At 38.7% G+C, this 14,536-nt stretch overlaps 1 protein-coding gene across 3 annotated transcripts in view; it reads right to left on the reverse strand.

The window, feature by feature from the left end:
- Positions 1 to 14,536, reverse strand: part of CALCR (calcitonin receptor) — a 160,845-nt gene that overhangs the window by 35,934 nt on the left and 110,375 nt on the right. For all 3 annotated transcript variants that reach the window (XM_027639417.1, XM_027639418.1, XM_027639419.1), the window contains 3 exons: positions 13,652 to 13,764; positions 10,419 to 10,510; positions 5,455 to 5,581 (listed from right to left, as the gene is read on the reverse strand). In XM_027639417.1, the coding sequence (XP_027495218.1) occupies positions 5,455 to 5,581; positions 10,419 to 10,510; positions 13,652 to 13,764 (332 nt within the window). The remainder of the gene's footprint in view (positions 1 to 5,454; positions 5,582 to 10,418; positions 10,511 to 13,651; positions 13,765 to 14,536) is intronic.

Genomic DNA, 14,536 nt, shown 5'->3' on the forward strand with positions numbered 1-14,536 from the left:
CTTTACTCTGGAGCTGAACAAAAAATGCAAGAATTTCACCACTGAACATGGTGTAGTGAGACATAAATCTGGTGGAAAACCTTTGATTTCAACAGAACTTAGCATGGATGTAACTGGAGACTGACTTTGGCCCTCTTTGATTTACAGGAAGGCAAGTAATACATTTTATTCTTTCCAGGCCAAACTTGCTGAGCAAGTTTGTCCCAGTGAAGTCAATGCAGAAATATAATCTGCAAAATCACAAAATTTGCACAACTTGTAAACTCATGAATACACACTGGGCCTAGTCTTACCAAGCCTCATTCCTATACTAGAGGAATGAGAAGGGCAATAGTTTAAACAGATAGATGAACGGCTCCTAGGCAAGATTATGAAAGCTTTCATAGAGACACTGACCCTCTGCTAGAGCAGAAGATACACTAGAAGGCTAAGGAGACATAGCAGCTAAACACTGGTCAGTAATTCTCTGTTAAGCCAAAGTTTGGTCTTTGATTACTTTTTCATCCAGATAATACTCTAGAAAAGCTTTGTGTCATCTCTTTGTGGCTAAACTGGCTGCAGAGTCTCCTACAAGTAATCTAGTGGAAGCAGGACAGAAGGACTTAGATGAAAGACTAAGGAGATGCTTTGAGAGTGACAGGAAAGCTCTGGAAATAGTTACATTAGTAAACAATCAAATTATTTAACAAAATGGCACCTCCTCAAGCTCCGCTCCAAGTATAATACATGAAACAACTCAGAGGATTGAAGTACCCTTTTCTTTTGTGGAGCTCCACCTTTGTTGTTTCTAGTTAGGGTTGCACTATGGAGACTCCTGGGACAAGTAAAGAAAACATACGTCACATGGGGCAACAGTTCTTCCATTTACCTTCACTGCTATCAGCTATTAGCATCTTATTTGTGAAAAATATATTTTCAAGCCCCCAGACTCTGCCAGGTTACATCAGAAGGAACTGAAAGCAATAAGAGATGAGAAGGTAATATTTGGTAAAATACTGGTAAAAGTCCTAAAATTGACACTGTTCATGAAATGCTGAAAATCCCCTTTGTTTTCTTGGCTTTCATTTCCTCTTTATCCCTTTGAGAACAAGGGAAGTCACCAGTATCGGAAACCCATAAATCACAGTAACTACCCTTTATACACTGCTTATCTGCCCACACAGTTTTATTTCTACTGTTTTATTGTAACTGTGATAGGACGGAAAAGTTAATACACTTGGGCAGTCATGGTTTTCACTTGAACTTGTCAATTGTAATATTATTTATAATGATCTAGTGTCCATGGGTACACTAGATTTTTTAGTATTGCTACTACCATGGCCTTGCTTCAAGACTTTAATGTTAGTGGACACCAGTTTTTGTGCTCTCCTCCTCATTTTCTCGTGGTCTAATTAATAATGCTGAGTGGGAAGCAGCCAAAGTGGTGTCTCCTGAAGGCTTGCTTCCTCCAGGAGATGGGTTTTGGGCACTATAGATAACCAACTTTGTCATCCCACCTCATGTCCACAGTGACAGAAATTTTAGTGAAATGGTTGTGAAGGGCACAGAGACACAAAATGCATGCTGCACTATTGGCTAGAGTGGTAAACTAGCTCAAGATATTTAAAACATATCTACATCTACACAAAGAGGCAAAAACAGGTTCCTGCCTCTCATGCTCCATGTCCAAGAGTTGAGTTAGTTATAGGTGCCACCAGGAGGAAATGAAATCACGCTGCCTGTAATAAAACAGGAATTGCCTCTGGTTCTTCCTTACCATCTCTGCTGCTGTACCCATGTGAGAGGATCTACAGATACATTAAGGCATAAAGAAGCTGTATGGCAATGAGATGGGACTTGACAGTAAGATTGGAGAATACCTGAACAGATGCTGGGTCGTTGCTCTCTGATATACCATGGCCAAGCATGAGAGCCCACACAGGGCTCATAGGAGCTACCCATGGAGCACTGGCCCTTGCTACGGCCTCTATAAAACTGCAATTGAAATATAAACTTTCATACCCCACAGTGCCAGAAGCAAGGCTGAAACTACCACATAAAAGGTGGAGAGGCAACAGAAGAACCTGCAGAAACAAGAGAACAGATATCTCCACCAGAATAGGAAAGTGAAAAAAATATAGTAGGATCTGTTAAAGTTTTTATGGAAGAGATTCTAATTATTGAGACATTACTGATTTTTGATCAAACTTACTCCCACCCACAAACATATTTATATTTGTGCCCATGGAGCTGATCAATTGCTCAGTTTCTCATTAGCAGAACTGTCCCTTCAGTCATTAGCTGTGTCTTCCTTTACCTCCATCAGTCCTGAGTATTAAAATTACTAGTATTGTAGAATACAGAAAATGAAAAGTACAGATCTGATGTGTAAGACAATATTAATAGATTAGGCAGCAAGAGTTTTATTTATGTTTCTGGAGGTTTTAATGGATAACATAAAGTGCTGTTCACAGATCACCCTTCTACTGTGAGTCAGTCTCATTTAAGAAGGTGATAGACAATAACTCTTCCTATAAAAGCTGCTCCAGTAATAGTGTAATTAATGCAGTTCCCAGTTCAGATAAAACCTTCCAAAACAGCTCATACCAACTTTTTCAGTAAATGTAAATAAAGGTTCATACATGTTTCCTGTTTAATTTTGTTTAAATGTCCCTGAACCTTGTCCATTTCTCCTTTGTTTCTTGCAAGACCACCTGGGCTCACATCTTTTGCTTCTATCATTTCAGATCCAGATAAATCCGACAGAAAGAGAGACAGAGGGAGAGAGAAAATTATATAACCAGCAAACACAAAGTAAAAAAGCAAATTATGATTATCAAAGACTTACCATTTTGTGTAAGCAGAATGATCATCAAAGGATTTAACTCTGTGCAGTAAACTATATGGGAGTAAGGATGCAGTATGGACTCTCCTCATGTAAATGATGCTTTGTATTGTCTCACATCTTTTCTGTCTGGATCACAGGGAGAATGTTCTATCTTGGTGTTAGGGAAGAATTTCCTCTCTTGCTCCTCCTGACTTTTCTCTTTGTTTTTTAAGAGACCCTACTTTCTTCTTTCAAAATTATATGGATTTGTTGATATCCTCATAAATTATGTATCACTGAAAGTATTTTCCCATGGCATTGCACATTTAAAATCTATTGTGAAACTTTATGAAGGAAAAAAAATGCAGGAACTATTGTGGTGAAACCATATTTATTACTTTGTAGAATAAATACCACCAACCTAATCTCTGTATATGCCTGTTACATGAGTGATATCTGTGATTGTTTGAAATTCCTTCCACACATTTCAGTATTTCTTTATATACTGAAGGTGAGAGCCACACATGTGAGTCTGTCAAGCTCAGAAGATGCACAGGTGGAAAGTAGATAAATGCAGCAAACTACTGGAAATCAGAAGCAGTAATCTTCAAATGGGCTTATTAAAACAGAGTGTGCAGTAGGGATAGAAATAACCCAACCTATAAAGCCTTCATTTTCTCTGTTAATAGGCATCAACATAAAAGTATTATAGGAATTTTTAATTTTTTAAACATTTTAATCATCAATCCTTTAAGTCTTCATATACGTATATGAAGATTTTGTGTAATTTCGTCACATGCTAAAAACTTGCTTCTGTCCATTTTCTTTTCCCAATCATGTATTTACTAGTTTATTATGTTGCTAAAATAGCAGAGTACACTTTCTAGTAATGTTGGGAGACTTTGAATCTATTGACAAGGCACTTCACCTCCTTTTTTAAAATTATTTTTTTAAGGAAGGGAAATCTAGTATGTGAGGCAAGAGTGTACCCTCATTCCATACTTGACAGAAGAATAAAAATGAGAGACCACAGATATTTTGGTCCCAAGTTTTGTACCTTGCCTCTAGACAGCATTTCGCTGCTGAGTCAAAGACATGCAAATTTCAATTGGAAGAAAGCTCAAAACAAGTGTTTTGCTCATCAAAGCATCTGCTTAGCCAATAGCTGCAGCCAGGTTTGCTAACACAGCTGTATTTGTTAATATTAGGGGAAGGACACTGTTTGGGTGATTTCCATGACTATATTCAGCACTAAGGCTCCTCTTAATATTCTGGCCAGAGACCTGAAAGCTGACTGCATACATAAACCTCTGCACCACTCTGGGGCTCCACAGCCTCCAAAGGTAACAACTGATGTCACTTTTTACACTGTCTGTTGCCACAGCAATGGAGGTTGGGGGTTTCATCAGGTGATGTTCAGTGGGCCAGTACCTGTTCTGTGGCTACGTGGCTCTACTGGAGCCTCTGAGAGCTTTGTCACTGACTTCACTGGCATCAACATTCCACTCCAAATAAAGATCTAGACCAATGACACTAGATACAGTTTTTTAAGGAAATCTTTAAAGCACTTCAGAAATCTACTTCTGTTGTCAGAAAGCATCATTCTTAACCCTGAGGTAAGGATTATACTTCAATTTATGTGCCTGATATCATCTGCCAGCTTTTTATCTTCAAATATCAAGAGTATTTTCATTGCATCTCTTGCACAGGCTATGTGCGTATGATGCTATGCAATGAGGAGAAACAAAATGTGTGATTTTTAAATTACTCTTCTGCTCTTCTATTTTTTAATCTCCAGATGGTCCTTGAGACTGGTGATGTCTTCTTTAGGCTACATACTTCCTGCTTCAATTAGCTTACTTAACCAACACATCTGAGAGACACGTACATGATCAGATAGTATCAGGTGCTAATGTTCAACCACTTTCATGAAATTTGAAGAAGATAAATTATTGAATCATAATTGAATGACCTTATTAGAAGACAAGTTGATCAGTGTTAATATGAAACTTGAGATTCCCATGTTTGCTCTAATTTCACATTGGCTGGGTCTGCTGTAAGGACAGCGAGCACAATGTGTTAGGGAGCAAGATCAGAGCTGGGTGACTGAGATCTGCCATAAATATTTATCAGCTGGCATATTTATCAGAGGGGCTGGCACAATTTGTATCACTACCTAAGAGCAGTGAAGGAAACTAATCCTTTGATTTACCACCTCCCAAGAAAAAAAAATGCAGCAAACAGATCTTTATGTGTGTTATTTTGAGAAAAGCCCTATCGCTCTCCATCCTGTCCCTCCACAGCATGTGTGCATGTGAGGAAGGACAGGCGGTCACTAAGGGCATCTGTCCCTTCAGGGGCTTTGTCGGGAAGCATCAGGTAGTTACTGCCGAGAGCAGTGGGGATCTGACACATATTTGTATGGATGGGCTGGCTGGAGCAAATCTGGGGCTTGTTCCAAATTCAAAGATTTTTATTGCTTGGTGAAAGATCTGAGCAAGGTTAAGTGAAATTCTCAGAACGTGCACCCTCCATGTGTGTTTCACCAGATGGATATCATTAACTGATGAATAAGGATCCTTTGCTTTGGCCTGACCATAGAGATTTTACTTGGGTGTTAAGATGGAGAGAAGTCATGCAGTACTTACGGGATCCCTTTTTACAAGGCCCGGGTTAGGGACAACAGCAATGAGGTGGGCAATTGTAAACATGGAGTTCAGCACATATGAAAAAAACAAATTCTTATGCAGTGTTATCCTTTGACAGCTGAGGCTCCTGAAAAATATGTAGCACATGTCGTAAATTAGTATTTTTCTTCTGATGTCACTTTAACAAGCTCTTTCTGGCAACAGTCTCTCAAGAATGCCTTTTGGCAAGGCATAATTGGAAAATACATGCCTTGCATTACAACCATAACCTCTGACAAATTTTTGGGTTTGTTTTTACACCTGTTTAGCACCACATGCTTTTCAGACCATATTGTAAAGAGCTATCTGGCTACATTCTCAGCCCTTGATGCCTTTCTTTATTTATGGTAATCAAGCTATTAAGCAGTGAAGCAGAACCCTGAGAATTATTAGATGCGCATGATACAAGTAATGAACATCAGAAATACTGCTTTATAAGTAACTGTTCCCTGGAGACCCAATTTCTCAAATGCTCAGATGAAAATTATTTTCTACTTCAGGAATTAGTGGTGAGACAGGATGGGAAATTTGGGTAGGAATCTCCTTAAATTACAGGGGGATTTGGGTTGATATCCTGCATGTTTCTAACTCCAGCTGAGATCTCAAACCAGAGGAGGTTGTTTTCCTGCTCAGAAGGAGCAGAAATCTTTTGAAATGACTGATTTTGGGGAGGATAGGATTTATGCCGTTGTGGGTAGCAGAATTTCACAAGAGAAGTTTGCAGAATTCTTGTGAAACCAAGTCATGACTGCAGTTTCAGCCCTGAACCATCTCCCTTTCTAATTCATGCCCAAAACCTCTTGTCACCTCCTCAGATACCCCTGAGGCAGAGAAGGTGGCCCCTGCAGAGCTCCATGCCCCACAGCACAGTGCCAGGCTGACAGAGAGTGATTGCAGAAAGGCAATCACAGAGCTGTTAGATAATGCTGTGATGTCTGTATTCAGTGACCACTGAGAGCAAGCAGGCAAAACTGCTAGGTAAAAACCAGAAGTACTGCTGTCTTGCTAAGGCAAGCTTCCCACTCAGAACTAGGAGTCTTTTGCAGTCTTTTGCCGTCTGGCACGGAACACAGGCTGTAACTTTCTGATTCTCTGCATGGAGAGGTCAATGCAGAATGCACTTTCCTATAAAACAGAGGGCTAATCTAACCAACTGAACTCTTTTCTGCTTATTTTGCTTCTTTATTTAGTTATTTTCCTTTTTTAGCTCCTCATTTACCTGCCACTTATTCTTCATTCTCCTTACACCTATTTTCTGAGTCGTTGCATGGAATTCTTTCTTTAGCTTTAGGTCATCTTTCTGGTTATGGTTATGATCATTCTGCAATGTTCACCACGTTTCTTGACGTCCTTATTTACCAAGACATTTTTTTTGGTTCAGGATGTCCATGAGATGCAGGTCCTGGTGGATAGGCATGACAGTATCTCTTTACACTTGCCCTGATTTTATGACGTTCCATTAGCATCAGCTAATGGCAAATGTTGAGCACCAGATATGGGGCCAGGTGCACTTTCAGTTTGGTTCACTGTAGAACAAGATATTGTGCAAAACAGAGTATTTTTTGGAGCTATTTTTTGCTATACTATGTTCTTGTGCTTACTCCACCTGTATTTGCCCCCATCACAAATCTTGTCTGACGTTCCTTTTCTGCTCCTAAGCTCTGGTGAAATTTACTCAGTCCCGAGTCCTTCTCCCCATTCTCCATCACTAGACTTTGCCTATGCTACTTAACCCCACTTTTCCTGGGACACTATGACATGGTCATCACTGTCTGCCTTTTTCTGGCAACCCTGAGAACAGGATTGGTGTGACATCAATCCCCTTCCCAAGAAATAAAAATTTCCCTGTTACTGGGAGCAGGTTTTTCAGCTCCTGGCCATAGACATCCAGACCCTTGTCTCTCCATCTGCCTTTCTACATGGCTACAGATACAGACAGTCCTTTGTGATAATCTCAGCCAGGTCCATGTGTCTCCACTCCCAGTCCTGTCCTTCCTCATTGCTTTGCTTGACTTTTGGCAGTCTTATTTATCTATTAAATTGGACTATCCTTCTCTGCATATTGCCGTTGTCTGCTCTCCAACCTCCTTTCATTGCCTGCCTTCCTCTCTTAGTTTTACTCTTTCCTCCTTCCCTCTCAGTATTCCCTGTCCTTTTTTCTTGATGCCAGCTTTCATGTTAAAGACACATCTGGATTATTAAACAAATGTTTCCATACCCTCACTTTCTAATTTGACCTTCAGTGTTTGCCATCATAATGGCATCAGCACCTGCCTGACTCAGTTCACACCAACAGGAAAACATTGTAGCAAAACCCAAACCCTCACTTCATTCATCCTTTATGCTGGTTTTGACAATCATCCGCAATCTCCTCCTTCTCTGACCTCTCTTAGTTCTCTTCCTGGCTCTCTTCCTGTTTTTAATCATTCCTTTGCAGTGTTTTTGAAGGCTCCTTGGCACCGCCTCCACCATCTTTCTGTATGCTCCCTACTCTGCTTCATTAATCCGTATGCAAGAAGGCACAACTAAGCCAGTTATCTGTATCTAAAACTTGTGAGTTCTTTGTGTCTCTATGCTTCTATCTATTGTCTCTTTAGAATTTCAGAGTCTCCTATGTTTTACATGACTTCCCTTTGTTTCATATTGATTCTGTCTCCTACATGTCCTTTGACAGAGGTAGGTTCTCTTACCTACTCCCAGTCAGCCTTACTTTTTGAGTTCCTATCTCCACTTCTCTATTACAACTAGGATATTTTGACTTTTCTTCATAGAACTGTCCTGTGAATCTTTAATTTCTTCTCATTCATGAATACCGACAATACCAATTTTCACCCCCAGACACTTATTTTCCATCTTCTAATCCCTTGTTTAGTTATTATTATTATTGAAAATAATTTCAAATTATTTTCATGCTTTGTACCATGTTCTCCCTTACCCCTGAGGAAAACTCCCAACAAATTTCCACAGATTATCCTTCCACCCATTATCCTTTTCCAACTTCTTTTAAAAGCCTTGGTAACAATTAACTGCAGCTGTATTCATAATACACCATCTATTATTCTGGCAAATCTAGACTTATTGTACTCCCCATCTGTCTTTGTACAAATGCCTTTGTTTTATTAATTCAACTGGAAGTGATTTGGAGCTCGGACTCCCTCTTTTCTTTTGTGTTTTATCAAATAACATAATGAGGTCTCAGTTTGCAAGTACAGAAATATTGCAATAATGTGATGATACATGTAGCTATTAGACACTCTATTTTATGAATACTCTCTCTCCTGTTATGAGTTAGTCTTGCTTAGTGATGCTCATCACTACTGTTTCAGTATTGCCTTCTGAAAGCACTGCAACATCTGTGATGACAGATCACTATGAATCTTGACGCCCCAAACTGAAATGAAAATAAATCTCTGCCAGGGAAACAGCAAACCCTGCAAGGTGTTCATTGCTGCCTCTACAGTCAAAGGTTATTATACAGTCCTGAAATCATCTCTTGCTATCTGATTGACTGTCTGATTGACAGTTTCCCTTCTATTGAAGGTCAAATAATCTACTGCTGTCATAGCCAGATGTTAGAAAACAGCCAAAGGTAACATGAGCCGTGCTCCCATACAGCTTCATTCTCACTTTCTTATGATTGTAATTTGGTCTCCTCATATTGAAGCACTTTGTTTTAATTCCTTTCTCTACTTCTTCCTGTAACCTTTGTGTCATGGATTAGTCATGGAAGGGGAAGGAGAAGTGGAGGAGGAAAGAGAGGAGGAGGTGTGTTACTGTCTGGAAGGCTGCTGCAAAGACTAGTCTTTTCAAAAAGCCTGGGACTTATCAGGATCTTGTGCTGTCCATGACTCAGAGCTAAGAGTGAGTCAGACAGGCTGACCCTGCCTCATTTGCCACAAGGAATCACCTTTCTGGTCCATTTAGGGCACCTTATTTGACCAGATCCTGTCTTTACTGTCCCAAAGAACTCACGCCAGGTTATAGGGTTCCAAATCCAATTAAATTGTGCTCTTTCCAGTTTCATCAAAGCTATGGTTTTGTGCTCTTTATCTACTTAGATGGGAAGGGAATTCATCAGTTCATTGGGCAGAGTTTCTAGCTACCTCTGTATCTGATTAAGGCATGTTATCACAGGTACTCATAAAATTGCCTCTCTGGAAATAACCAGAATTTACAACCTGTATTTTGGATCCACCTGTTTTGAGTCTGCAATCTTACAGACTCTTATAGTCTATGAAAATTCCAACCATTTAATTTTCCTATGTTTCCTAGACTCATTCTTGGTGGTGGTGCTGTTGGGAGCTTGATCTTTTATAACTCTTCCTGACAGCTGAGGCACAGACATCTAATTGACAGCAGACAGGTTCACCAAAGAACAAGATTTAAATGCTCCAGTGAAACTGCCATACAGTAGCTGCAATGCTTTCAGCGAGTATCAGTTTAGTCTCTTTTAGAGTTCTGATACAGCACATCACTGTTTTTCCTTTTAATGATGATGGCAGGCTGCACAGTACTGTCAGATTCACTCTTAGGGCTGAGTCCTGTAAGAACCTACTCAGGTCAATAGCTTAGTCCTTCAGTGTCATATGGAGGTATTCCTGTTCGTGTAGTCACTGCACCTGACAAGGTCTGGACATGCTCTTCAAGGAACAGCAGGCCTTACTTCATTCCCAGTTACACCACTTCCCTGTGGGCTGCTCTTTTACACCAGTCTTGACAAACATAACAGTATGATCTTGGCTACACAACACTGGGAGGTGTTCCATTGGAGAGAGGACCCTGTGCTGAGATTTCTTTACCAGCATCATCTATCTAGAAAGGTACTCAGAAGAGCTGCTTCTCACTGTCATGTCCCCTTCAAAGACTTTCTTTGGTTACCATTTGATATCCCTCAGGAAGGAAGAGTGTCTGCAAGAAACACTTACTTGAAATAGAAGAAAATTGCCAAGGAAATCAACAGGGATGTTATAGACAAAGCATGGCCAACGATCGCCATATAATAAAGTATGAACGCCATCTGCAATTTAACAAAATGAAAAGGCAAACATGAACAATTTGCAGGCACTCGGTGTTTTTTTCTCACTAAGGAAGAATCTAAAAAATCAATCTCCCATTTTGCATTTTTCTTTCAAGCATTCTTTTTCTATATATTGTTAATGTCAGCAATCTATTAAATCGAATGACTCACAGTCTAATGGTAAGTGCTTCTTACATGTGTTGATCTGTTCCTGTTACACTGCAGGACCTGGTGAGACGTCTGCTCACACTGTGTGTCACTAACTTTCCAAGCTCTAGGAGACCACAGCAGACATAATACATTCAGATTTCCAATACACCCAGGACACGTATTGCAAAAAGAGCTATTAAAGAGAATAGCTGCAGGATTGGTAGAAGGCTTTTACGGGTTGAAAATAACTTAAACAACAGGGATCAAAAGTTAATGGTCACTTTTTAGAGATGAGTCAGTAGTTAACTGTCCTCAGGACTCCTGTTAGGGCTGGGGTTTTGTTCAACATATTCATCAGTGATCTGATGCAGAGAAACCTCTAAGTTTCCAGGTATTACTTAGGTCTTCCAGATAACAGTGAGGAATTCAGGGCCTTAGTTCCTCTGCTGAGCTTATTTTCTTTTCAGCTCTACTTTATTTGTTTTCTTTTGCTATGCATGAGCATTTTCCCTCTTTTCAGTGAGTAGAGGAATTGCTTTTAGCAATTCAGCCCTAAGTTTTGCTATTCGCTTTTTTTTTTCCTGGTGTTTCCAAGTAATTTTAAACTTCGCCTTGAGAACAAATACGAAAACAATTCAGAAAATTAAGGCATTCCTTTTAGTAAAGGTGTACATCTTCTTACATGGTTTGGTCTTCAGTCATTTTACAACTTTGGAATAAGCTTCTGCTTTCATTGACCTAGGTGGTGGTGGCCTTAGTCAGATTTAAACCAAAGTCACATTTACACTGGTCTGACCACGTAGAAGTGACATATGGAGGACTATGTATATTAACTGCAAATACCCTAGATCTCCTAGTTTTTCTTCACAAAGACTAGCTACTACATTGTTAGTGAGTGCAAATGCTTGACAACTTATTCTGAGAGCACCAGCAATCCCAGAGAGGGCAGACCCGAGTGTAGAGAAGATGAGACAACTTTCTGAATACAGAGTAGTGGGAGAGGTTTTTACCTGTGTGCATGTGACATTTCTTTCACCACATACTGTATGGTTGCTGTGTTTTTTCATGACATTAAATGGATATATTCTTAAAGCCTGAATTTAATTTACAGATGACCTGTTCAAAAGTACTGTTTTCCTGCTTATCCTGTATACAACCCTTAGGCTGAAATAGTTAGGTAGGAAAGGCCTCCAGATAGCTACATGCGACTCTGTGTCACCCCAGAGGACTCTTGGTTATTCAATCTATCTAACTTTCAGCTTACAACTGCTAAATCAACTGTGTATCTGGAGCCCAGAACTACATTTTTGATTACTCCATGTAAACTTACTATGCCAACTGCTTAAAAAAGCTTTCAAAAATAGCAATGATGACAGATCAGAATGGGCTAAACTGTCAGCTAATAAAGTATATGGTTTAACATTACATTTTTAAACACTGACCACAATTTTTATTTTTTTTTTTAAATAAGCTGTCTCAAAAGTACAGCATGTTGTTATTTTCAGTTAACTTCAAACAAATAATGAACTATTTTACTAATTTTGCACTCCTTGAACTAGCAACCTGTCATGTCCCTTTTGACACACAGGACTTATAACATACTGACACACAAAATTTTTAGTTTATTCAGATTTTTCATGCTGTTATTTTTTTTCCCTGTAGAATTCTTCCCTTGAGGTAAGAGAATTCTCTAAGAGTAATACTTTCTGCCGAGCTAATTATAATATGTATAGGTATGTGGAAATTAAGTGCACTCCTGTTTTTTGAGGATTTGTATTAAAGGTCATAATCTAACTTGGCATTTCTGTGGAGATAAATTCTTTCTGCATGTTCCATCATTTTTCTTTTCAGAAGAATCATGATGTGCGTATAATTTTCCTTTCTGTTCTATGTGCTCTTTGCTTGAATGATGTTCAAAATTGTTCTTCTAGAAGACACGGATAATAGGTAACAGAACTAAATTTTTTGCCTCCTTACATGTGCCAACATCTGGAAAAATTATATTTTTATGGTGCTTCCATTTAATGCCTCTGTGAGCTCATATCATTACTATTATTCTTTCCTTGTCACGCAGGTGAGCCCCATTTTACCATGATGGTTCCTCATGCTGCAAAAACCTTTAGAATTCATGTCCTGCCTAGACTTTTCCAAGGCTCTTTGGATCACTACTAAATATAACTACATACTGCTTTTTGGCTGTATAAAAAAAGGTCCTCCAACACAAATCCCAAATCAAATCATATCTTGAATCTTTTCCTTCCATGATTCCAAATTATCACAAATTATTCTGTCACAAATCTGTAATCAGATTTTCCTGGAGCCCCACTCATATTTGAGAAATATGTTTATTTTCATGAGCTTCCCTAACTTAATATTTTTTTAAGCTTTTCTCAGATTTCTCTCTCTTTATTTCTTTTGGTTCTCTTATATTTATCCTTCTCTTTCAGCTTAGCAACTCAATTTTGGAAATATTGATGCAAATGCTTAATTCCTTATTGTAAATAGTCTATTGACTTCTGTGAAACCGTCAAAGTTAAATGTGTTCATGCTTGTAGGCTTTTCTGGATTAATGGTACCTTCATAAATATTTATTTTGAAAGAGAGTGAGTACAGGGTAATATTCTTTGCTGAAGACATCAACAGCTTAGAATATTATTGTCACAGAAAGCAAAATTGGGATTCTAAAAGACCATTTTATAACTGTTGGACAATTAGGGAAAATCATAGGAATTAAAACGCATTTGAAAAATATTGCAAAACTTGTCACATGAATTGCTACTAAATGATGCACCCCATAGCAAACCTATACTTAGGTTTGAACACTCATCAAAAAAATTAAATAAGCTAAAATCACAAGAACAATGCTATTCAAATCTTGTGCAACAAATAAAGATGAAAGATAGGGCTATTCTGTTCTCTGTCACATGTCTTACTGCTAGCCCAGCCCAAAACCACTGCCAAACAACCACTGTCTCTTTAACTTCATCATACCTTTAGTTTTTCAGAGGTGAAAGAGTTGCACAGGGTGTAATTGGACCAGGTTCGGTTGCTCTCAGGATGGCGGAACCAGTTTCCAGTTTCATCACAGTATTTTGAAGCCCTCTCTGATGAAAAATTGCAATAATAGTTATTTTAATGTATGTATATTACACATTTAAAAATCTATTAAAAGGAATTACTTTATTTGGAAATAACATGTCTGTGTAATGAAATCCAAATGGTTTTCAACCTCTGCAATTAATATACATCTTGATGGTTTGTTGTTTTGGTTTTTATTCTGAGATTTATCTGGTAGTACACTTGTTGTTTATCTGTCTCCTTTCGCCTTGAATGAGTATATATCTAAGCCTTCATTCAAATGCAATTATTTACGTGATAATAATCCCTTTAAAGAGGCTGTTGAAAGATGTCTAGGGAAAAGAAAGTAACTTCAGGCACTGATTTGTGCTGTGTCTGTGTCCTCCCAGCCACGTTCACATTCCTGCTGGGGAAACCCTGGATGCTGAGGCACAGATGTCGCTTGTAATCACCTGTCAAATTTTGGACTGGTTCCTCGGGTCTTCCCTCAAGCATTAGCCAAAAAGGAGTCACTGGAAGGTTTGCCCAAGTAACAAGGGCAGGATAAGATCATAAACTTAAATTATTTTATGTTTTCTTAGATAGTGACACAGACATTTACGAAAAATACGTTTTTCAAGTCTGGCTTTTAAAACAGTCAAAAAAGTCTACCCTGACTTTCCTTTGCCTACTCTAGCTCTATAATTTCATTGGTTTTATACTTATATTATCAGTATTTCTAGTCAATACACTTTTACAGAGACAATTACCATTTGGACATACCTATTTTCATTTTTCTGTTGTCAACACTGCCACTTA

Source organism: Corapipo altera, unplaced genomic scaffold, assembly GCF_003945725.1.
Source record: "Corapipo altera isolate COAL_440 unplaced genomic scaffold, ASM394572v1 44, whole genome shotgun sequence".
Lineage (NCBI taxonomy): Eukaryota > Metazoa > Chordata > Aves > Passeriformes > Pipridae > Corapipo > Corapipo altera.